The sequence below is a fragment of the Misgurnus anguillicaudatus genome, chromosome 21 (assembly GCF_027580225.2).
Source record: "Misgurnus anguillicaudatus chromosome 21, ASM2758022v2, whole genome shotgun sequence".
Taxonomy (NCBI): Eukaryota; Metazoa; Chordata; class Actinopteri; order Cypriniformes; family Cobitidae; genus Misgurnus; species Misgurnus anguillicaudatus.
In genome coordinates, this window is record NC_073357.2 from 25674127 (window position 1) to 25698260 (window position 24134).

General features: G+C 38.6%; 1 protein-coding gene across 2 annotated transcripts in view; it reads left to right on the forward strand.

Moving 5' to 3' along the window:
• Nucleotides 1-83: 83 nt before the first annotated feature.
• The window catches only part of clcn5b (chloride channel, voltage-sensitive 5b), a 31657-nt gene continuing 7606 nt past the window's right edge, over nucleotides 84-24134 (forward strand). Inside the window, exons 1-11 of one of the 2 annotated variants that reach the window (XM_055199017.2) lie at nucleotides 84-344; nucleotides 898-1028; nucleotides 8435-8583; nucleotides 8661-8760; nucleotides 9081-9268; nucleotides 10776-10898; nucleotides 16668-16874; nucleotides 17244-17324; nucleotides 22024-22578; nucleotides 22842-23028; nucleotides 23420-23818. In XM_055199017.2, coding sequence (XP_055054992.2) covers nucleotides 148-344; nucleotides 898-1028; nucleotides 8435-8583; nucleotides 8661-8760; nucleotides 9081-9268; nucleotides 10776-10898; nucleotides 16668-16874; nucleotides 17244-17324; nucleotides 22024-22578; nucleotides 22842-23028; nucleotides 23420-23818 — 2317 coding nt within the window. In that variant the 5' untranslated portion in view covers nucleotides 84-147. Of the gene's footprint in view, nucleotides 345-748; nucleotides 771-897; nucleotides 1029-8434; nucleotides 8584-8660; nucleotides 8761-9080; nucleotides 9269-10775; nucleotides 10899-16667; nucleotides 16875-17243; nucleotides 17325-22023; nucleotides 22579-22841; nucleotides 23029-23419; nucleotides 23819-24134 lie in introns of those variants that run through there. The other variant, XM_055199025.2, reaches the window with a different exon arrangement.

A 24134-nucleotide genomic window follows, 5' to 3' on the forward strand; every position in this document is an offset into this window, starting at 1 on the left:
GGGAACAGTGACATTGAGCTGAAACAACAAAACGAAAGATCCCTACACGGACAAACCAACGTCCTCGACAGACCACGTCCCATGAGAGTGATCCGTGCTATTTAATTTACTACACGCGCGCTGAATAATAAATAGGCTGTGAGATAAATGTGCCTAGTAAGCAGTGACGCAATGGTGACGGAACTGATATCACGTCGACAGTTCTCGCGTGTTCTCGCGATACTGATGTCATATACCAATCGGTTTGCGCAGCGCCGAATGAAGTCGAGACTTAAAAATCCTGATCACAAGACCCCGGCGTCTCAAAAGAAGTCCAGTGCTCCGCTAGGTAAAGCTCTGAAGAGGTATGTATTAAACTGTTTTATTTTTGATCCGTTAAATGATTGTAGTGAACTACAGAGGCTACGTCAAAGTAAGAAATAGTTTGAGATGAGCTAACGACAAAATTTGAGACCGATGACTAAGATGACAACTGACAGGAGACTGTGATGCATTTTCCGATGATAGATTGTTATCATCCACCGTTTGAACTTAAAATAATAGGCATCTGTAAACATTTTAGTCATACTAATAATCGATACATTGCATTCCCGAAATATTGCTTTAAACTGAATAAATTGGATGCAGTCTTTATGGTAGTCGTACGTTTCAGTTTGTTTGAGTTGATTTGTAAAGCGCCTGAAGTGTCAAACACACAGGAAGTGGTACAGTTGTTTGAGCCATGACAATGTTTCAGTTATCATCACATTTCAGTCCTGTCTCTGTAAAAGGTGACTGATTTGTTGGGTCGACCTGTCATCATCGGTCTTTAACATTAGTGTTTCCCATCATTGCGCATTTGAGACCGTCAGACACGAGTGCACCGTTTATTTTCATTTTATTTTATTGTTTACACAGGCGGATAATGGACAACGGGGGATTTTACAATGATAATTATAACAGTGGAAGCAGTGATGACGAGTTGGTGGATATCACAAATGGCACTATTGACTTCGGTGAAGATGTGCCTCCTCTGGACTTCAGCGGGGGTGAGTGTTGATGATACTGGCTCTCGGATCACAGGAACATCTTGTACTCTTTTTGTAAACGTGTTTGGGTTTGTTTTTCAATTATTAATCAGTTTGTTTTACAAACGTTTGATTAAGTAAAGCGTCATTGATAAGTTAAGGTCACTTGATCATATAAACACACACACAGCCATGTAATGATCATGTCAGTGTGGACGATCGGATTATTTTCACTCTGTTTTCTGTCTGCGTAGTTACAGATGATGATGTGTTGATGTCACAAACTGGTTAACTATATTCCAGGAAGTTTTGCTTTCTTTACACTCTGTATTTCACAACTTGTTGTTCTTTCCTCAGTTCACTTTTTCATCGCTTAATTTGGTATAAAGTGCAAAGATAGGAAGTCTGATAAAGAGAAAAGTATCTCTGCATTGCATTATCTTAAAGGCAAAAATCATTGTTTGGTCAGAAAAAGTTTTGTTGTGATGCTATGTTACAGAGATAGTGTGAAATGGTAAACCAGTGTTTTGATCTATATTCCTGTTACTGTATGTGAATGTGATTTCACCAAGTAGGATGTGATCCTGGATCAACATTTTCATTAACCAACCAGATTGCAGAATTAGAGTGCATGTTAGATTTAGGATTGGGTTAGGGGCTTTTAAAGAGCACCAATGGTCTGATTCACGATTTTACATTTCCTTTGGTGTGTAAGTGTGTATTAGTACATGTTAACAATATGCAAAAGGTACAGTCCCCAAAGTAAACGATGGCGAAAGTTTTCGTCTCTAATGTAAATCTCTTCTCTTGGACTACAACAAACACACGGATTGTAGGCAACAGTTTACGTCCTGAGATAGGTGACGTAGAGAAGACCGACATTATCATAATTCCTCACACTTGTAAATTAACTCCTGTCAGAATTGCATTGTGCGCAAATCTTTCAAACATGGTAAGGAGCTTCACATTTCCGGCTGACGTCAGAGGTATTCAGAGCAATCACAACGTACAGATTAGCTGGCCAATCAGAGACAGAGCTTTTTAAATCTGTGCGTTTCAGGAAGAGAGTGAAATCTGGAGCTACAAAAATATACGGTATTTGGAAAATAATGTTTTTTTTTAACCATGAACCACACAAACACATTGTATAATACCAAATACACAAAATAAAGTTTTTTTAGCAATGAAATAGGTGCTCTTTAAAAAAAATCTTCTCAAACTTTTATTTCACACTAATTTAAGGGGTAAAAATGGTTAGGGTTTGAGTTGAGGGTAAGTTGGGGTTTCTTTGATTAAAACGTTTATCCAGGATCAACAGCAAAAAAAATACTTCGTAAAATCACGCCGACCAACTGGAATTTTTATTATCATTTGTGTGATGTCACTACATGCTTGGCTGTCATTTATCACTATCGGACTGCTGTATTTTTCCATTGCTGTATTTTGTAGACCGACAAAACAATGATAAAAGCAGTCGATTGTGTGCCTTAGGCAACATTATGCACTGTGTATGTTTGTGTTGTATTCTTTGGTGCACAAAGAGATAAAGAGAGGGGGGCAGAACAACAACATCGATGATGAAAGTGTTCTGGAAAGTCATGTCAAGATACAGCAGGTCATGTCTTTATATCCGGTACACTGATGAAACAGTGGAGACTTGGGAAGCGTTTGCTATATTCATAACTGTAAATGGAGAATCTCAGATGTAAAATGTCACGTGACCTTGTAGTCAGAATGCTTATTGCGTCAGCAGCACATGAAATACTTTTTCCCATAAGTTGCTGTTTGACTGTTCTGACTTTTCACCCACTCTTCCGAACAGCAGAGTTCCACACGACAGGATGTGATATCTGGATTCAATCACAATTATGTTGTGAGTTGACTATTGTTTCCCAGTGTTGTCTTCATAAAATAGTGCGTTTGTGTCTGTCACACATTCACATTCATTAATAAGAAGATTTTGGAGCAACAGGGATGGTTGGTGGAGAATTGAGAAAAACATATGAGAAGTAGATTCATTTAATTTTAGCACCAGACGTTCTTCTGTTTTTCCATTCTTACTGTCTTTGTTGGTCTTTTCCAAAGTTGAATCACTTTGGAATCAATACCACAGATGTTTCCTTTGTTATATTATTTAATCAGGTATATTATTGTTTTATTAGAGAATCAAATAAATAGGCACATCAAATATTTATTCTACAAAGAGCAATTTAATATGCCTTTAAAAAGCCTTATGTCTTCAGTGAATAAGTTAAATATAGATGCATTCTTATAAAGTAAAACAGTTCTTCAGTCACGAGCAAAGAGTGAATATTATTGACAAATTAATTGGGTAACTGTAGCTTTAAGACATGATGGAGATCTTTGCTCTGTACACGTGCTGAATGACCAGGTTGTGTCTGCGCGCGTCCATCGGGTGTATGCGCTGCGGAAAAGAGCAGCTGCAAGTAAAAATCAAAGTTTAAACTGTAAAAACTTTCAAACACATGAAAATAACAAACTTTCGGCATGATGATGCAATGTCCGCGATATATAAATATGTTGTATATGCTGTTTGATATGGGTTGTGAAGTTGCGTCGCGCTGCATGTTAGGACTGGGGCGCGTCCTCATAGAAAATACACATATCTCTGTAAAGGCAGAGAGAGAAATCCAAATTTCCTGGTAGCACATGAGCAACGGGTTGTAAAAATGCTTGCACTGCGTAAAAATTGTCTCAAATTGCACACGCATTCAGGAACCCTATGATGACAAATGTATATAAAAAAAATTGGTTTTATGAGATGGGCAAATTTAGCAAGTATCGGTCGAGTCATTTAAAGCGATGATTGGTCTGAGCATTCCATATTGTTTGTTTATGTCAAACACTAACAAGTTATTTAAGTTTATTGAATCTGTCTATGTGGCATTATTGGCTGGGCTTCACAGTGTATGTGGTTTTAGGTTTAACTACCAAAAGGCTGTCAATACAGCATCAGCATACCACTATTTATCTCTGTACTGTAAGTGTTGAGCCTAATGTCCAACAAAGAAAGTATTCAAGTCACTTAAGTGTTTCTTTAAATTACAGTAATTTAAGCAACACTATGTAGTTTCCATGTAAAAATGACTTACAGCTCCCCCATGTGGTTGAAAAGCACAACAGTGCTTGGTATCAGACACTCTTCTGCAGGCAGGGGGAGGGGCGGGGCTGTGTGCTCTACTATCCACCGCCACTTTCAGAGTGTGCTTGTAGCAGCTAGGAGGCTGCTCAGGTTGCAGCAACAGTACAATTTGTCCAGTTAAAAGTTGTTCTATCACTGAAATAATTTTAGAGACATTATTTAAAGGTAAAAAAAACTACATAGTGTTGCTTTAAATTCCTTTAAATGTCTTAGCAAAATAATAATGGTATGCAAATTTAATCTCAATGAAAATAATAAATAACAGATGTATGCTTTAGAGGTCGACCGATTTATCGGCCAGCTGATTAATTGGCCGATTTTTGGCATATTTTAAAAAATCGGCGTCGGCCGATTTTGTTGCAAAATTAGGCCGATTAATAGGCAGGCGCATCTGCGGGCACCTAAGCGTTGTTGTAGAACTCGTGACGCTTCCTCTTGCTGCAAGCAGATCGTTCCCGTGTGTGTGCAGCCGTGCCTTGTTCACAAACGGCTTTAGTAACAATGGCGGGATCGCACGAATTAAGCAGCCAGTACAACAGCGCGACAGGTTTATGTCCGTGCAAAGATTAGGCTCATTTCATGTGATTAATGAGTGATGATGATTTTTGTTTGCGTGACAGAGAGAGCAGAGCCGCACGCGCACACTTTCTGTCTTTAAACTGTCTCCCTGCTTTTTTTACTCAAAACAAAACTGAGTCGATGGCGAAAGGTCGGAAGACCAAATCATATCCACAGAGGAAATGTTTTTTGTGTTGTTACAGTAACAGTTTTGCGCTGCTCAGCCTGGATTAGAACACAGCGCGTTCGATTCGCGAACTGACTCCTTTGAGCGGATTCGTTTGAATGAACGGTTGAAACAACAGATCTGTCCCAACACTAAACTCACAAGACGTCACTGTCAGCACAATCAGTCACTTATAGCGCCTCAGAAATGAGAATGTAAATGTGTTTAGAAAGATTTGCCCTAAATAACAGTCTCAACTAAAAAACATAGACATTTACTATGTTAACTTTATGATGAATAAATTATTTATCAGGTCTACCAAAAAGGATTTTATCCTACAAAGCAATAAAAGCCATGATAAAAAACTGATCATAGATGATGACAGCAGAGTGTCAGGTAATATCTGTGTCTGATAAATGCATGGTGCAGAGGAGGTTGTAAAACTCTTCAGAAAGACCAGTCATAATTTTTTTAAATACTTTGACTTAAATAGTGACATTTAAAAATCTGCTAATGATGAGAACATTTTGATTATTATGTACATATAGAAAATCGGCCAAACATATCGGCCATCGGCTGCCCTGATTTCTAAATATCGGCATCGGCCAGAGAAAAGCCATATCGGTCAACCTCTAGTATGCTTAGTAAATGTGGTTTGCTGTTTTAAAGTAGAGTACTTTGGTAACCCACATTTAGGAACTTCATTATGGAATGGAAATTAAATTTGTTTTATTTGAAACAGGGATAGTGCACAAATAAACATTAAGAAGAGAATATGCCTTTGGCCAGGTTATAGCAACAATTGCTAATTTCCACCTGTAGTTCCTGGGCAGGTATGATAAGTTTGATCATAATGTATTGCTTTTCAAAATAAGATATTTTGTCTTTTACTTATACATTACATACTTTAAGCATTTTTCTCTTTATACTTTTCCACCGATCCATAGTTCAGTCCAGACTTACAGAGTTGTTTATGGGTCGAAGTCCATGCTTCTTTCTTAAGTTTGTTTTCCAGCAAGGCCTCATTGTCCATCAATTTTTTTGAGAGTAGGGCTGGGCGATATTGACACAAAATCTTATCACTGCATTTCTTGTTTTATTTAATTTAATGTATTTATGGCGATATATACGTATGTATATCACACGCAAGTCAAAGCCTCATGTGAGATGTCACAATAATCTTTATTAAAACACTATTGATGAAAATAAAATTTAAAAGACAATGTTTTCCTCGCTGTTTGAAAATATACATCTGCACATCATGCGAGCTGGTCGGAAAGCTTACATCTGAGCTTATGCTCATGAACTATATCAGACGATATAGACTGTATTGTCTCATCCTGTATCTCGCTGGGAAAAATACTGATATATTACCAAAACTCGATATCCCACTTAGCTCTATATTCTTAGGTATATTTTAATATTTGAACCTCTCTTCAGAACTTGTATTACTGTTGAGGAAGTCATAAGGGTCAGTTTCAATTTCTTGAAAGCTGAATAAATAAGCTTTCCATTGATGTATGGTTTGTTAGGATAGAACCATTTGGCCGAGATACAACTATTTGAAATCTAGAATCTGAGGATGCAAAAAATTTAAATATTGAGATAATTCCCTTTAAAGTTGTCTAAATGGAGACCTTAGCAACACATATTACTAATGCAAAATAATTAATATATATATATAAGCTAGGAAATGTGTAAAATATTTTCATGGAACGTGATTTTTACATAATATCCTAATGATATTGCACATCACGTCGATAATTTTGACCCACAATGTATTTTTGGCTTTGGCTACAAATATACCAGTGCTACTTATGACTGGTTTTGTGTCCCAGGGTCAACCTCTAAAACAGTGGTGACCAACCCTGTTCCTGGAGATCTACTGTCCTGCAGAGTTATGCATGAGTGTAGATACCCAGGAACAGGGTTGGTCACCCCCACCCTAAAACTACTCATAAAGGGCTCGTTATAGTCGTGCATAGGTCCTACGGCGTAGGTTCTGCGTCGGTTTTCATTTATACTTTTGCGTCGTCCTCCGCGTCGAGGTGCAAACACACGCGCAAACCGCTGGTAGGCAGTATCCACAAGTGTAACCACAGTAGCAGCGCGACCGTCAGAGAAGAAGAAGCTTGGCAAGTTAACCCACAAACAAAGACGAAATAGCAACTTATTGTTTATGATTTGAGAAGACCAGCAATGATGGAAGTAAATAAACAACGACGTTTGATGCAGTTTGAGTTAAATCACTCCTCAACTTGGCTCATCTTTGTTTTCACCGTCACAAACGGAAATACTTATGACTATGTTTTTTTACCTGACGGGAGGGGTTCTGGTGGACCAATCACGGCGCTTGCTGTCCGCGTAGATGTCTGACGCGCTGTTAAAATTTTTGCGAGGTGCACATCAGGCTACGCAGAGCTACCCACAGGCTACGGATAGCCTACGCCGCACGACTTTAAATTCATTCGCCCTTTACTCATTAAAACTAGTGTCAAACCCCAAAAACTACTCATTAGTGTCTTTAAGGAGCACAGCAGACATTTCTCTTTATTGTAAATAATTAGGCTAGGTAAGATGCTTCAGAAAACATTACAGCATTTAGTAAGACCATTGTCTGTATTGGAACAATTTAATGGAACGTAATAAATAAAGAGATTTGGGTAAAATATTAATTTAGTTTTATTCAGATTCAGGCAAAGATTTGGATTAGCATTAAAATAAGCAGCTGTCCTACATGGGAATTTTCATGATGAAAATGTCAACATGCCCGCTTGTAAGATGATACCATCTTACTGTCAGTTGTCTTGTTTTAGGTTCAACCTGAATGTTTCTACCTTTATTATTTTAATTTAAAACTGTCCTGAAGGCCCGATGACATCTGTCAAACCAGATCTACTTGTTTGATTAGAAGCACTTGACCGGGCTGAAAGCCATGTGTTTAACTTTGTGTCATTTGACATACATTTGCATAAAGTTAGTCCATACTCTCATTCTTCATGTTCTTCACAAATAACATATTTTTATTGAATTAATGTATATTAAGTCTATAGTAAAATGTCATGTGCTTCAGATCTTTAATTGTTCTTGAATAATAAATTATTTCCCTAAGAAGACTTCAAGGGTTTAGGTTGTGTGTGTGGTGTAACATTCGTTGTGTATCCGGCTCTGGTATTTTTATTGGATTTTATTAATGGCCTGAATAACTTTGGTGAACTTCATCCACTTTGTTTTGTTAAGTCTGCTTGGCCTTTTGAAAGTGACTGTTTACACCCACAGCGAGCGACAAGCAATGACAAATCGATCGTATGTTGTTTGTTGTCACTGTTTTCTATTAAACAAATAGTTTATATGAAAATTCCCTATAATTGGGTTGCACCAGTGCCATCCCAGATGTGTATGACTTCATTTCTTACACAAACAAAGAAATGTATATTAAAATGCAAAAACAGGCATGTTAGAATGCAGCAACCAATAAGATTTGACAATATAGACCGTGTGCCACATTTGACATGTTTCTGTTGTCTTTTGTCCCTGTAGGGCGCTGTAAAGTGAAGTGGGTACAGAACAGCAGTCCTAAGTTGATGGATCTGCTGGATGAGGCTGTTCCTGGAATTGGTACTTATGAGGACTTCAACACCATCGACTGGGTTAGAGAAAAGTCTAAGGACCGAGACCGGCATAGAGAGGTGTTTGAAGAGTTCACTAACATATGCAGCCATGCACCTTGGTTCTTGTACTAACATCTTGTTGTTGTTTTTTTCAGATCACCAACAAGAGGAAACAGTCTAAGCTAGCATTGCTTTTAAGTGTCAGTGATGCTTTTTCAGGCTGGCTTCTTATGCTCCTCATTGGACTCATGTCAGGTCTGCTCATGTCTTGCCCACTTCCTGTTTACTTTCTCACTTCCTTTTTATATTTTAACCGCTAAATGATACTCATACCTGATTGGTTTCGATCCCATTGTTTCTCTTCATTATAGCACCTTGCCTTAGTAAACTTAAATGCACAAAATATGCTAAAGACTTTTGATTTAATGTAGACCTGTAGTACTGGTACTTGTGATATTTGATAAATGTGTTATTAAAGAATATTTAGTAAGATTTTGCACACACCATGTATTTATTATTACTGTGTTATGGTTTGACCTAAACTTTATTGTGTGTCCCATCTCTGCTCTCACCAGGGGCCTTGGCTGGAGGAATAGACATTGCCGCCCATTGGATGACAGACCTAAAGGAAGGTGTGTGCCTTAACGGGTTCTGGTTTAACCATGAGCATTGTTGCTGGGCATCCAATGAAACCACTTTCCAGGAAAGAGACAAGTGTCCTCAGTGGAGAAGCTGGGCAGAGCTCATGGTTGGAGTCAATGAGGTGAGATGGACGCCCTGCATGGTACAAAAGTTGAAGGACCTTGAAGGATAATTTACATGAAGTAAAATTTCTTTGCTTTACCCAGCAAGCAGAGACATCTAATAGCCACCCAAATACAGCACAGACATCTATGCCTAAAGAAGGCTGTCATTGAAAATTTAATAGACATCTAACTATAAAATAAATGAAGTAAATAAAAAATAATGAAACTGTTGACTTTGCTTACATGATGTAATATCATTTATCTTGCAAGTTATTTTTGCAAAAATGAAATGTAACCAAATTCAAGGTTATTTTGGCTAGATGTGGGTTAGCCATAGCCGGACTATATTGGGTCTATTAACCTAGATGGTGAAATGACTGCTATTGCTTGCTGGGTAAATATCTTATTTAAACGTAACTATTCATTTTATTAATTTCTTCATTGATGCAAGAACGTTGTTTATTGTTTTAATGATCCTTAACCATCATGTTGGATGAAAGACGGGAAGTGGATGTATTTATTGTACTGTGTTTATGATCTGATTCTGGCATTCAGCAGAATCTGTGCTTTACAGGAATGATTGCCTCATCCAGGATTTCCAGATAAATCTATAAGTAAATGTTCTGAGAAGCCGGAATGCAATGAGTTCCAGCTGCCGCACACCCTGTGGATTAAAACCTTGTGTGCTTGTATCAGCTCTGGTCCTCGTGCCTTAGTATAAATGTCGCCACCTCGTGATGTAAAAAAGAAGTTGCAATTATAATTTTTGAAATCTGATTCAAAAAAAGTTTAATTATAAAAAATATTTATTTATCAAAAACCAATTAAAAAATCCCAGATTCGCCATGCTAAGCTTATAATGAAGATTTATAATTTAAGTTTTTGGGTACGAGACGAGTTGTGAGTTTATTTGACTTCAACTCGTGTATAGAAAAATATGCAGTGTAACTTGAAATTATTTTGACTAATAATTGAAAAAAAATTACAATTTATTGTTTCAAACAGAGGTAAAAGTTACGGCTTGCAGCTTTAAATATATGATTATGCTGATCATTTCATTTAGTAAAAGTACTGTGACTAAAATGTGTTAATTCATTGTTAAATATGTGAGTTAATTGCAATGTTAAACAATAACGGTCATGGTGAAAAAGAGGTGATTAAACCAAAAATAAAAGGGTGTCATATACTAATACTCATGTTGTTTAAAACCCATTTAATTTTTATCTTTTAAACACAATAGGAGATTTAAGGCAGAATGTTAGAGACCAATGGCATTTCATAGAAATGTTCCAATAAAGAGAATCATACTGGTGGGAAATAATAACTATTAAATATTATTTAAAATGATACATTTAAATAGTGGGTATAAATATCATCATTATTTATTATTATATAATGCACAAATAATTTTCTTTAAATTACTGTGGTTCAGAAAAATTAGGCTTGTGTTTGGATATGACCTGTAGGGGGTGATGGTGTATAAGACCTCTTACTTATCAGTTTTCTTCTGTGTGTGTCCTGCAGGGAGCCAGTGCATATGTGGTGAATTATCTGATGTATGTGTGCTGGGCCCTGCTCTTTGCTTTCCTGGCAGTGAGTCTAGTCAGATCCTTTGCCCCATACGCATGCGGTTCGGGAATACCTGAGGTGAGACACAAACACATTTTTATCATGCAATTTTCCTCTAGCCATAGTATATTTACAGCTTATTTTCTTTGTTCCAGAAAGTTAATAGTGTAAGAAAGTTGTGCACGGTCCACTATCAATGCAGTCGTGACAGGAGACACTAGGCTATGCATGATTTAGAGCAGTGGTTCCCAAACTTTTTCAGCATGTGGCCCCCCTTGTGTACAGTGCATTTTTTCGCGGCCCCCCGAAACAAAATTTATGACAAAAACTGTTTTAAAATGTAATATTTTAATTAAACAAAACATATAAAATTATACCTAGTAGTGCTGTTGATTAGTTGGCTCATTATTTTTTTAGGTTTAATTACAAAGAATTCATGAAAAATGAATGTATTTTACAAAGGGGCGTTTTCCCGCACAAGGATTAGCTTAAGCCAGGACTAGGCCTTAGTTTAATTAGGAAATATAACTAGTTTTAACAAACATGCCTTACTAAAAACTTTACTTGTGTGCAGTTGGAGGCAAAACAAAGGGCACTGATGTATTTTAAGATATGTCAGTGAAGGTTGTTTTCCATTTGAATTGCTCTTAAATTTATTTTAGTCTAGGACTAGTCTAATCCCTGTCCGGGAAACCGCCCCAAAATGTTATAAAACTGGGGCCCCCCTGGCACCATCTCGCAGCCCCCAGTTTGAAAACCACTGATTTAGAGAACGCCTGTTGAACTATGAACTATGAATTATAGTAAAATTGCAGTACATTTTTGGTATATTGATTATCATTTGTAAAACCATGGTTTTAAAACATGTTTAAACTGGTTACTTTTTCAAAACTATGGTTAATTTTTGTCATGATGCGTAGACACAATACACAGAGAATACACATTATACATATCATTTACAAATACACAATTTGCAGGCATTTATCAAATTAAATATCACATTTTGTCACTTGCAGAGCTACCTTAAAATCTGTGCACAAGCATAGCAAGGACAAAAGCGTTTTTTTTTTTAAGTAAAAGAGCACAGTTTTTCAATATTTTACTATGTTCTTACCTCAACTTAGACAAATTAATACATACCTATCTTTTTTCAATACGTGCACTTAATCTTTGTACAGCGCATTGTGAATGTGTTAGCATTTAGCCTAGCCCCATTCATTCCTTAGGATCCAAACAGGGATGAATTTAGAAGCCACCAAACACTTCCCTGTTTTCCCTATTTAAAGACAGTTACATGAGTAAGTATGTTAGAGTTCTCAACGGGTCGGGCCGGCCCGACGGGACCGGGTTTGGGTCAAAAATCTAAGCAAATGAGTCGGGTCAGACCTCGGGCTTAATCTTTTACACTTAGTGAAAAAAAATATTAATCATCACTGCTGTTCACCGTAAAGAAAGTCTGGTCTGGCTGCTGCGTGCAACGTGCATCACGGAGAGGGGTGGGGGATAGCAATAATCTCCGGGGCGGATCAACAACGGATCCAGACCGGAGCTGCCGGCTTCAGAGCGGACCCGTTGCGGATCCGCCCCAGAGCTTATTGCTATCACTGGCACCCCTGTTGCCTGGAGAAGAAGAGTTGGAGAAAAGTAAACTTGCCGCAGGTGAATTCACCGTTGCTTGCTACTACAGGAGGAGAAGCCGCTGGCTGGGTACATGTTTGAGTTCTTTTTATTTATTATTGTGTGATTGTTATTTAAGGCATATTTATATAGCCTATATTAAAGGTTTATTGTTTCAGTTGTTTGTATTGTTAAAAAGCGTGAACATTAAAGGTTTATTTGAATTCCCGTCTGCTGGTCATGATAATAGCCTACGTGTATGAGAAAAAAGGGTGGGTGGGTCGGCGGCGGTGGGCCACAGGTCGGGTTTGGAGAGATAATTCACGTTAATGTGTAACATCGGGTCCGGGCTTTAAAAGCCATGGGCCGGGTCGGGTTGTAATGTTCAGGCCCGTTGAGAACTCTAAAGTATGGTAGCACAAAATAAAATGTGGCGATTTTTTTAAGGCATGGAAGTGTTTGGTGGCTTCTAAATTCATCACTGTTTGGATCGTAAGGAATGAATGGGGCTAGGCTAAATGCTAACACATTCACGACGCACTGTACAAAGATTAAGTGCACATATTGAAAAAAGATAGACTGGGCAGGAGTAAGAACTGGCAGTTAACATTCTATACTGTGGCTATGCTAGTCAAAATCCACTGAAGATTAATAAAAAGTCCAGTGTAAGGTTTGTAAGGATCTGAAGTTACACAAGCACGTGTGGTCGTCCTGTCTTAAATTGTCTCAACATCCCGCCTGAAGCTCTTTTTTTCTGTAAGCTTGACCCCCCCACACACCGTCTGATCTGAATCGAATGAAACACATGCAGACAGAAACCGAGAAGCTGTGTTGTTGATGAGACTTTTCTGCTGAGAGAGAATGGCAGACTCTCATTCACTCCAAGTATGTTATCTCTTCCGCCCTGCTTTTATTTTATGCCACTAACACCAAACTCAATGGAGAAAGAATAGTGCTTTTCTCACATACCAAATGTCCCTGAGAGGACATGCATCACTATTATTATTTCTCTGTCCGCTTTCTCAAGAGAGCACTTGAGGCAACTTCTTTTATGGCCACTGTGGGCACTCAAGCATGTTTCAAGACCTCTTCTGAGCGCTGCTTGCTTATTAGGGTGTTATGTGTTTCTGTAGCTCAGTTAATAGCATTGCAATAGCAGCACAAAAGGTCATGGGTTCGGCAAACCTGTTGATAAAATGTGCACCCAGTATTGCACTGTAAGTCTGCCCAATGTATAGGACTCTAATGCCTGGTTTCAGAGACAAGTTACCCAGACTAAAATCAATGTTTGAATGAATTAACTGAAAATAATATAATGAATTATATATTTTAAATAAAATATGTCAGTGTCATTGTTTTGTCTCAAGATGCACACCAGTAATGGATTTTTCTAAAGTGACTTAAATATCCAAATTGAACTAAGGCATAGTCCTGGCCAGGGGCGTCATGCACCAATTTTTAATTTTTAAGGGGGCACAGTGTGCACAGTTCACAGAAATTTGTCATACACAGACATCAAACGAAGTATATTATAGAGCTTTCAGTCTTTTCCATGGCACTTACATTTTTAAAAACGCCCCTGCCTTCATGCAAAAACCTCCAAAATAAAAGTGTTGACTAACTTTTACATCAAATACTATGCAATCGGAATAATGACATATTGGTATCATATTTACATCTGAAACATCTGTTTAATTGTGTCATTAATACAACTGCATTATCCTATGAAATGAATGAAAGTTTAAATCCATAAAGTATAAAAACAACGAAAATGACATAAGCTATATCCACGTGATTGATTTTAATGTTCAATAATGATTTAAAAAAATAAGTTTAGATACAATTTTTAGAGGAACAGATTTTTGCATAAAATTTTACCTCATATGTGAGCATGCATGATTCCGCGCCCCTGTGAACTCTGGCGAACTTTAGCGTTGTACCACGAAGATGAATCTAGAAATCTCTACTAATATAATGTTAAGACGGTCAAATTTTAAACTATACATTTTCTACACAGAGGAGGTTAACTGGACATTACCGTACTGGGGTTTGGAAATGTGAGCGTTTCTTACACGTTTTAATTCCTCACATAGCAAAATGCAGCAGCAACAGCAAAGAGCCGTTAGCGCTCAGATGCTGATAACGTCTGCGACTGCGGTGGCTGCAGCGCCTGCCGCCAGAATAAAGAAATGTAACACGATCAAAACACTATAAAAATGGCAAAAATCTCTGAAAAGTGACAAGGATGCAGCACAGAATTAATAATATTTCGCATATTAAACAGATTAAAAGACAAGTAACAGATTAATGGATGCTTCTTTGATTTTGAGGTTGCATGCAAAATCTATTTGGCTCAAAAATCCGAGGGGGCACGTCCTGGCTTAACCTAAGCCTTGTCTGTGAAACCGGGCCTTAGTATAGTACTATAGAACTTAGTATATTCTTAAAGACCCCTTGATATGTGACCCTGCCAGTGATTTATTTATTTTTGTTATTTACTGTTTTCTACATAAAATGATCCAACATAATGTAAAGAACAGAATGATGTCATAAACATTGCTAATGAATATTGCCAAAAGTGAGAGACTGTAAGTTTTGAATGCTTGTATCTTATAAATGCAAATTTCAGCAATGTTTCGGAGTATACTTCTTTATAGATAATGAAAAATTTTCTTATGAAAAAATAACTAATTACTTCCTAAATTAAAAGTTAAAGGTGCAATGTGTAACTTTTAGAAAGATCTCTTAACAGAAATGAAATGTAATATAACTAACTATATTATCAGTGGTGTATAACATAATGAACTTTATTGTTTTTATTACCTCATGCTGCGTTCACACCAGCCACGGTAGAGTGGTCAAGAGCGAGTGATTTCAATGTTAAGTCTATGTAATCTCGCGGTATTGCGGCGCGAATGAGGCGTTTAGCACGGCGCGGTAGACGCAAATCCGCGCTAAATGCCCCAGTCCCACCACGAGACCTCCAGGCGCGCAGAAACGTGTCTTAACATTGACTTAACAATGTTTGATGCCTCTACCTCGCAAACGCGCGAGTTGAAATTTTTTTTAACTTTGGCGGAAAATCAACCGCATTAACCAATCAGGAGCTTGCTCTAGTAGTGACGTGATTACAGGAAGCGAGCGGAGTCGCAGAAGCCCCTCCCACGGCACGAATGACTAGATTTTCACGTGCGGCTTTCACACGCGAATGAAGCAAGCAAACTCAAAATGTTCAAGCGTCCGCCTACGTGCGAAATAGGGCGTTTTTGCCACCTCTACCGCATTAGAATGTGCCCTTTTTATCTACATACACCATGGGTCCTCTTACATGGAAGTCACCATTTTGAGTCGTCATGTTTCTACAGTAGCCCTAAACAGATAAACTGTTCTATAGAGGGCGTTTTGTTACTATGTTGTTTCAGACGATGACGTGTTTGTCCTGTGGCAGCTACCGTAGCTTCACTATGCATTTCGAAAGGGAAGGGTTAGCTGTGTACTGAGCCGTTGGTTGCAATTCACAAACTCAACGCTAGATGCCGCTGAGAGTCCCAAATCGCACCTTTAAGAAACAAGTTTTTTTTTCAAAAATTCTTATTTTTTCCTGAAAGGTTTTTCTTAAGAACATTTTAGAAACTTTACTACCATATAGGACTATTAAGCAACAGTCTAGCAAGCACAACTCACATTTTCATCAGAATGTTTTCTTAAAAAGCATTTTTTCATTCCCTTTGGAGGCACAAAAATGACACACTTCACCTTTTATATGCTTCGGTTTTGTTAAGCACCCAGTAGTGACATTTTTATAGTCTTCATACTATATCACTGTCTGCGTAAAGTGAGAGAGTGTGAGACGGCAGTGAGACAGTTACACTTTTCAACTCTTCTACAGTTTTTTTCTTAAATGCATAAATGTTTTCAGATGTTCAACGACAATGTTTTCTGCTCTCCAAACTTGGCAGGTAGACCAATGTAGGCCACACTGTCTGTTTGGATAAACATTATTGTATTGATTTTACTGACTTAGATTATTATGGATGTGATGTTAGGTCAGATTTATGGCCGGTGTTAATGGCCATTTCAAATCTTCTTTTTTGTGTTTTAAGGAAGTGTGTTTTTAATGGCATGAATATATGTTTCAGTGAATAAAATCTGTTCCATGACTCTGTTTCAGGGAAATGACCAGTTTTGGGCCAATTTGGATCCTTTAAATATATTCCTTCATTCCTACAGATCAAGACCATCCTCGGCGGGTTCATAATCCGAGGATACCTTGGAAAATGGACTCTGATTATAAAGACCATCACGCTGGTGTTGGCCGTCTCTTCTGGCCTCAGTCTGGGGAAGGAAGGCCCGCTGGTCCACGTCGCCTGCTGCTGCGCAAACATCCTCTGCCATTTCTTCACCAAATACCGTCGAAATGAGGCCAAGAGACGAGAGGTGAGGGAGACGGGACCGAGATAAGGAGAGGAGAAATGAAGTGATGTGGAGATACAGTAGGGGGGAGTGTGGGATTGAGTAAAGAAAGATTACAGGGGTAGCAGAGAGAAGGAGAGTGTCTTGGATCAAATCCTTAAAATGAAATTCATTGATATAAACCTCTTGGCTTGTTGGTTGAAGCACTAGAAGTTTGCAGTGCCAGTTTGGTCAGGCCAGATAAAAAATTTACATTTTCTTGGTTGTTTGCCTTATGCATCATGTCATTATTATTCATTGCATATTTTAATTAAGAAGGATAAACAATCCTCTATCTTGAATTTTAGTTGACATAGAGATTGACAATAGTTTATGTGTGTTTATGTGTATCAGGTTTTATCTGCAGCTTCTGCAGTAGGCGTATCAGTTGCATTTGGTGCTCCCATTGGAGGGGTGCTGTTCAGTCTGGAGGAGGTGAGCACTTTTTGTTATTTCTAGTATATAACAAAGTGTAAATTCCACTGTAGTCTCTCTGAGATATCTGTGAAAGCATTTTTTATTTGACATTTAAGTAAAAATGTGTCAAGGGAAAATCAAGGAACAACAATAAACTTGAAATCCAAGTGCATGTTGGTTTTTAAAAAGTATTGATACTGTTTTCAACAAAGGTTATAATTGATTGACTCAATAAAGATGTCAGATAGCTTGTAATAATAATAATTGTAATAAATTGCAAATAACAATACAGAAGTGAAATATGGGTGTGATTGCTGTGCAGTACATAAATTCTCTAATTTATGTGATTAAGCTTTATTGCCATTTGTTTTATCAGATTAATTCAAGCTAATATCTTTAGCAGCGCAAATGACAAATGATGAAAAAAGCCTATAAGAGCGCAGAATAGATGGGAATACGGTTCAATAACTGTTCAATACTACTTAAAAAGCATCTCGGGGTGAAGCCTCATTAACCCTGTGAAATGCCAAGAGTAGATTTTTTCAATTTCTAGTCAAATGGTGAAACACATTCTCAAGGCATGAAATATTTGATTTATTTCCTATTTTTTTCTTGTCAATGAGCACAAATGTTATTTTTTCTAATTAGACTTTATTCTCACCATGAATATAGCTTTAGAAGCTGGCATGGCGTTTAAAAGAAAGAATGAAGGAATGTTTTCATTAAAGCCCGACCGATATATCGGCAGGCCAATATTAGGCATTTTCCAAACTATCGGTATCTGCATTCATAATGGCCGATAAATGAATATTTAAAAAAAGAAAACGGACAAAACAGCCTTCAACCATGTCATGCGTGTTGCCGTTGTATAGTTTGTCCACTAGAGGGCACTCTACAACCTCCCTGTTGGCAACACTCGTGTATAACGCGTCACACATCCTGAATCCTTCTGATCCAGCCAGAGTCGGGCAGAGAGAACAACGGTTAAGTGAGTTCATGGTGAGTTGGTCAAGAGACAAAAAGGGTGTTTTCACATATACACTGTTTAGGTCGGCCCAAATGACGTGTCGCTCCGAGTACGGTGCAATTGGGTCAGTGTGAACACAACAGCCGCACTCGGGTGCGCACTAAACGGCCGCTCCGAGACCGCTCTAAACAGGTGGTCTCGGAGCGGCTGTCGCCGAACTCTGGTGCGACCCACCTGTGGTGTGAACACTGCCGGACCTCGGCCCGAACCAAATACAGGAAGTTCTCCACATGTTTGAGCCACTGGGCTTCCGTTGTGACGTGAGCCGGGTGTTATATTGTGGGTTAACAACAAACAAGCCAATCCTGGTCCGTTGCATAGAGATTCGCTGTCTCCTTTACGTTTGAGCTGATGATTTTATAAATGCATAGCTGTCCTCCACACACAAATAGTGACATTACGGGCTTTTTGGCAAACGGCTCCGTGAGAAAGGCTTTAATAGAACAGCTATGCAATTTCGCGTTAAAGCAAAGAAACTTCGCAAAGACGTGCATCGTTTATCTCCACATCTTGATAGCTGCGCTCTCCCTGGTTGTCGTGGAAACGTGGGGGTGGTCATGAGACGGTAAGAGCTGTCAGAGACCAATGACAGCGCTGACCGTTGTCACATGGTGTACTGTGCGGCATTTCGAGTAAAGTAAAAAATATATATATGTGAACACGGACCGCACTAACTGAAAAATGATACAATGTATTTTGGTGCGCTCCGAGGCCGCACCACGGTGCGCACCAACATATGTGAAAACAAGATAAAAGAAACAAGTTTCTTTTTAAAATGCATTATCATATTATTTTAGATAAAACTCATAAATAACTACAAATAACTAATGTTAGAGAAATCTGTTAATGTTTTGTTGCGCGTTTCTGAAATTGAAAAAAAAAAATATCGGCCGATATATTGGAATATCGGATTTTAAAACCAACAAACATTTGTATTGGTATCGGCATTCAAAATTCAATTATCGGTCGGGCTCTAGTTTTCATGTCATTTTATGTATTGGTTTCTTTTTTTCTGTTTTTGCTATTGTCAATTGGGGTTGGGGTTAAAACGACTTTGTTACATTTCAGACATTCTAACTCAAGCCCCAAATCTAACCCCAAGCATCAATAGTTAAAAAATCTGGGAAACAAATTAGAAACCAATACATAAAATAACATCCAAATTTTAACCCCAAGCAACAATAGTTTAAAAATTGGGAAAAAATTGAGAAACAACTACATAAAATTACACCCTGAACCCCAAATCTAACCCCAAACCCAAGCGACAATAGTTTAAAAATTGGGAAAAAATAGAAACCACTACATACAATGACATCCTAAACCAAACCCCAAATCTAACCCCAAACCCAAGCGACAAATATTTAAAAATTGGAAACCACTTCATAAAATGACATCCTAAACCAAACCTCAAATCTAACCCCAAACCCAAGCGACAATAGTTCAAAAATTGGGGAAAAAATTGGAAACCACTACATAAAATGACATCCTAAACCAGGGGTGGGCATTCCTGGTCCTGGAGCGCCCCCGTTCTGCAAAGTTTAGCTTCAACCCTAATCAAACACACCTGAAAATCGCAATCAAAGGCTTCAGTATGACTTGGAAATGACATTCAGGTGTGTTTGATTAGGGTTGGGGCTAAATTTTGCAGGACAGTGGCCCTCCTGGACCAGGAATGCTCACCCCGTCCTAAACCAAACTCCAAAACTAATCCCAAACTTAAGCGACAATAGTTTAAAAATTGGGAAAAAATTAGAAACCACTACATAAAATGATATCCTAAACCCAACCTCAAATCCAAGCGACAATAGTTCAAAAATTGGGGAAAAAAATTGGTAACCACTACATAAAATGACATCTTAAACCAAACCCCAAATCTAACCCCAAATCCAAGTAACAATAGTTCAAAAATTGGAAAAAAATTGAAAACCACTACATAAAATGACATCCTAAACCAAACGGCAAATTTAACCCCAAACCCAAGCGACAAATGTTTTAAAATTGGGGAAAAAATTAGAAACCACTACATAAAATGACATCCTAAACCAAACCTCAAATCTAACCCCAAGCGACAATAGTTAAAAAATCTGGAAAAAATTGAAACCAATAGATAAAATAACATCCAAATTTTAACCCCAAGCAACAATAGTTTAAAAATTGGGAAAAATTGAGAAACCACTACATAAAATTATACCCTAAACCCCAAATATAACCCCAAACCCAAGCGACAAATGTTTAAAAATTGGGAAAAATTAGAAACCACTACATAAAATGACATCCTAAACCAAACCTCAAATCTAACCCTAAATCCAAGCAACAATAGTTCAAAAATTGGGGAAAAAATTGGAAACCACTACATAAAATGACATCCTAAACCAAACCTCAAATCTAACCCCAAACCCAAGTGACAATAGTTCAAAAATTGGGGAAAAAATTGGAAACCACTACATAAAATGACATCCTAAACCAGGGGTGGGCATTCCTGATCCTGGAAGGCCAATGTTCTGCAAAGTTTAGCTCCAACCCTAATCAAACACACCTAAAAATCCCAATCAAAGGCTTCAGTATGACTTGGAAATGACATTCAGGTGTGTTTGATTAGGTTGGAGCTAAATTTTGTAGGACAGTGGCCCTCCAGGACCAGGAATGCTCACCCCGTCCTAAACCAAACTCCAAAACTAATCCCAAACTTAAGCGACAATAGTTTAAAAATTGGGAAAAAATTTGAAACCACTACATAAAATGACATCCTAAACCAAACCTCAAATCCAAGCGACAATAGTTCAAAAATTGGGGAAAAAAAGGGTAACCACTATATAAAATTACATCCTTAACCCAACCCCAAATCTAACCCGAATCCAAGCGACAATAGTTCAAAAATTGGGAAAAAAATTGGTAACCACTATATAAAATGACATCCTAAACCCAACCCCAAATCTAACCCGAAATCCAAGCGATAATAGTTCAAAAATTGAAAGAAAATTGGAAACCACTACATAAAATGACATCCTAAACCAAACCCCAAATCTAACCCCAAACCCAAGTGAAAATAGTTTAAAAGTTGGGAAAAAATTAGAAACCACTACATAAAATGACATCCTAAACCAAACCCCAAATCTAACCCCAAATCCAAGCAACAATAGTTAAAAAATTGGGGAAAAAAATTGAAAACCACTACATAAAATGACATCTTAAACCAAACCCCAAATCTAACCCCAAATCCAAGCAACAAAAGTTAAAAAATTGGGAAAAAAAATTAAAAACCACTACATAAAATTATACCCTAAACCCCAAATATAACCCCAAACCCAAGCGACAAATGTTTAAAAATTGGGAAAAAATTTGAAACCACTACATAAAATGACATCCTAAACCAAACCTCAAATCTAACCCCAAATCCAAGCGACAATAGTTCAAAAATTGGGTAAAACATGATATCCATTCAACCCCAAGTGACAATGGTTTAAAAATAGAAAAATTATTAAATAAATCAAATATTTCGACTATAAAACAAAATGCCTTGAGATAGGGTTAAATGGTGACTACATGGACAAAATATAACATAGTTTGGATTAATTTAGGTAACAAAATAATTCCCAAAGTTACATTTGTGTTATTCCATAGTTAGTTTTGCACAAGTTAATGAGTAGTGACCTAAGTTTTAAAGTGAACATAATTTATTCTTTCTTTCAGGTCAGCTATTACTTCCCTCTGAAGACTCTCTGGCGTTCGTTCTTCGCCGCTCTAGTTGCAGCCTTTACTCTTCGCTCCATCAATCCCTTCGGCAACAGCCGTTTGGTTCTCTTCTATGTGGAGTTCCACACTCCCTGGCATCTCCTAGAGCTCTTACCTTTTGTACTTCTGGGCATCTTCGGTGGTCTTTGGGGGGCTTTTTTTATACGAGCCAATATTGCCTGGTGTCGTAAGCGGAAGACTACGAGGCTTGGGAACTACTCTGTCCTGGAGGTTATGGTGGTGGCGCTGGCCACAGCGTTGCTTGCGTTCCCAAACGAGTACACGAGGATGAGCAGCAGCGAGCTGATCTCTGAACTCTTCAATGACTGCAGTCTGCTGGACTCCTCGAAGCTGTGTGACTATGTCAGCAACAGCGGAAACGTTAACACTAGTGAAGCCACTAACGTTTTGGCGGATCGACCCGCAGGACCGGGGATCTATACAGCCATGTGGCAGCTATCGCTTGCTCTGGTTTTTAAGATGTTCGTCACTGTGGTTACATTTGGCATGAAGGTAACGGTGTCTTACGATATATTTTAAAGCTCTCATAACACATGCTGTTTCTGCTAATCTCATGTTAATCTTGAGTATCTATCCAAAGAGTCTTTAGTTTTATCAGATTTATAAAGACAGATCCGCTTTAATGTTTTTTTCTGAATAAGCTTCTGGAGGCGTACCGCGGGTGGAGTGAGTCATGAGCAAGCAACAGACACAAAACATTATCCCACAATCTAGATGAATATAAAGTACCTTCTGTCATCCGTTCCTTTCTCCAGGTGCCTTCCGGACTGTTCATTCCCAGTATGGCGGTGGGTGCCATAGCTGGAAGACTTCTTGGTGTGGGCATGGAGCAGCTGGCCATCTACCACCACGACTGGGCGGTTTTCAAAGGCTGGTGCTCTCCGGGGGCGGACTGCATCACGCCAGGCCTGTACGCCATGGTGGGCGCGGCGGCCTGTCTGGGTGAGGGGTGATTCAGATGCATTGTGGGTGTAATTTACAGATTCATTTTCCAGATGGTTTATTTGTTCAGCTCTCAATTGAACCAAATTGCCTTGTGCCGTCTTCCATGAAGAAGCATTTAGAGGTGCTTTTCTGAAACATAGCATGACCTTGCTCTGTGTTTGACTGTATTGCACTTTTAATGAGTTGTTTCCTGTATACATGGCTATCGCTCATAGGGAACACATAGGGCTTGTGTTTCATCCTGTATATTCCGGCTGGTCAGTCCTGCAATGTGTTTGTGTATATAGTAGTGGCCAAAAGTGATGTCCAACTTTGAACAATCATGATCATTCTTTCTCTTTATTTAAACATGTTATTAAAGATGCATTTGTTTCATTGCCCATTCCAGGTGGTGTGACCCGTATGACCGTCTCTCTGGTGGTCATCATGTTTGAGCTGACGGGGGGTTTAGAGTACATTGTGCCCCTCATGGCTGCCACCATGACCAGCAAATGGGTTGCGGATGCTCTGGGTCGCGAGGGCATCTACGAAGCCCACATCCGTCTCAACGGTTACCCCTTCCTGGAGCCAAAAGAGGAATTCCGGCACAAGACTCTAGCCGAAGATGTGATGCGGCCGCGACGAAGCGATCCGCCGCTCTCCGTGTTGACGCAGAGTGAAATGACGGTGGAAGATGTGGAGAGGCTGATCTCAGACACTACATACAGTGGCTTTCCTGTGGTGGTCTCGCAGCAGTCCCCAAGACTGGTGGGCTTTGTATTAAGGAGGGATCTTGTCATATCTTTAGGTATGTGTGTGTGCATATTAGTTGTATGATATTTAGTACTGGCATAAAGTCTGATGGCTGACTCTAAATGTGAGGAGGACGGTAACGGTACATTCACACAGGGCCCAAGTGTTAACGCTTGAAGGAGGGTGTGTTTAAAGCATGGCCAACAGCCAATCACAGTGGCAGCAAAATATGCTCCTCAGTTTCCCGATCTTTCATAAACCTAATTGGCTGGCTCTGCACTATGTTATTTGCATAAGGCGATCTGATTGGCTGACGCACGCGTTGGCGCTTGAAAAATTTAGAAATGTTTAAAGGGACACTCCACCTTTTT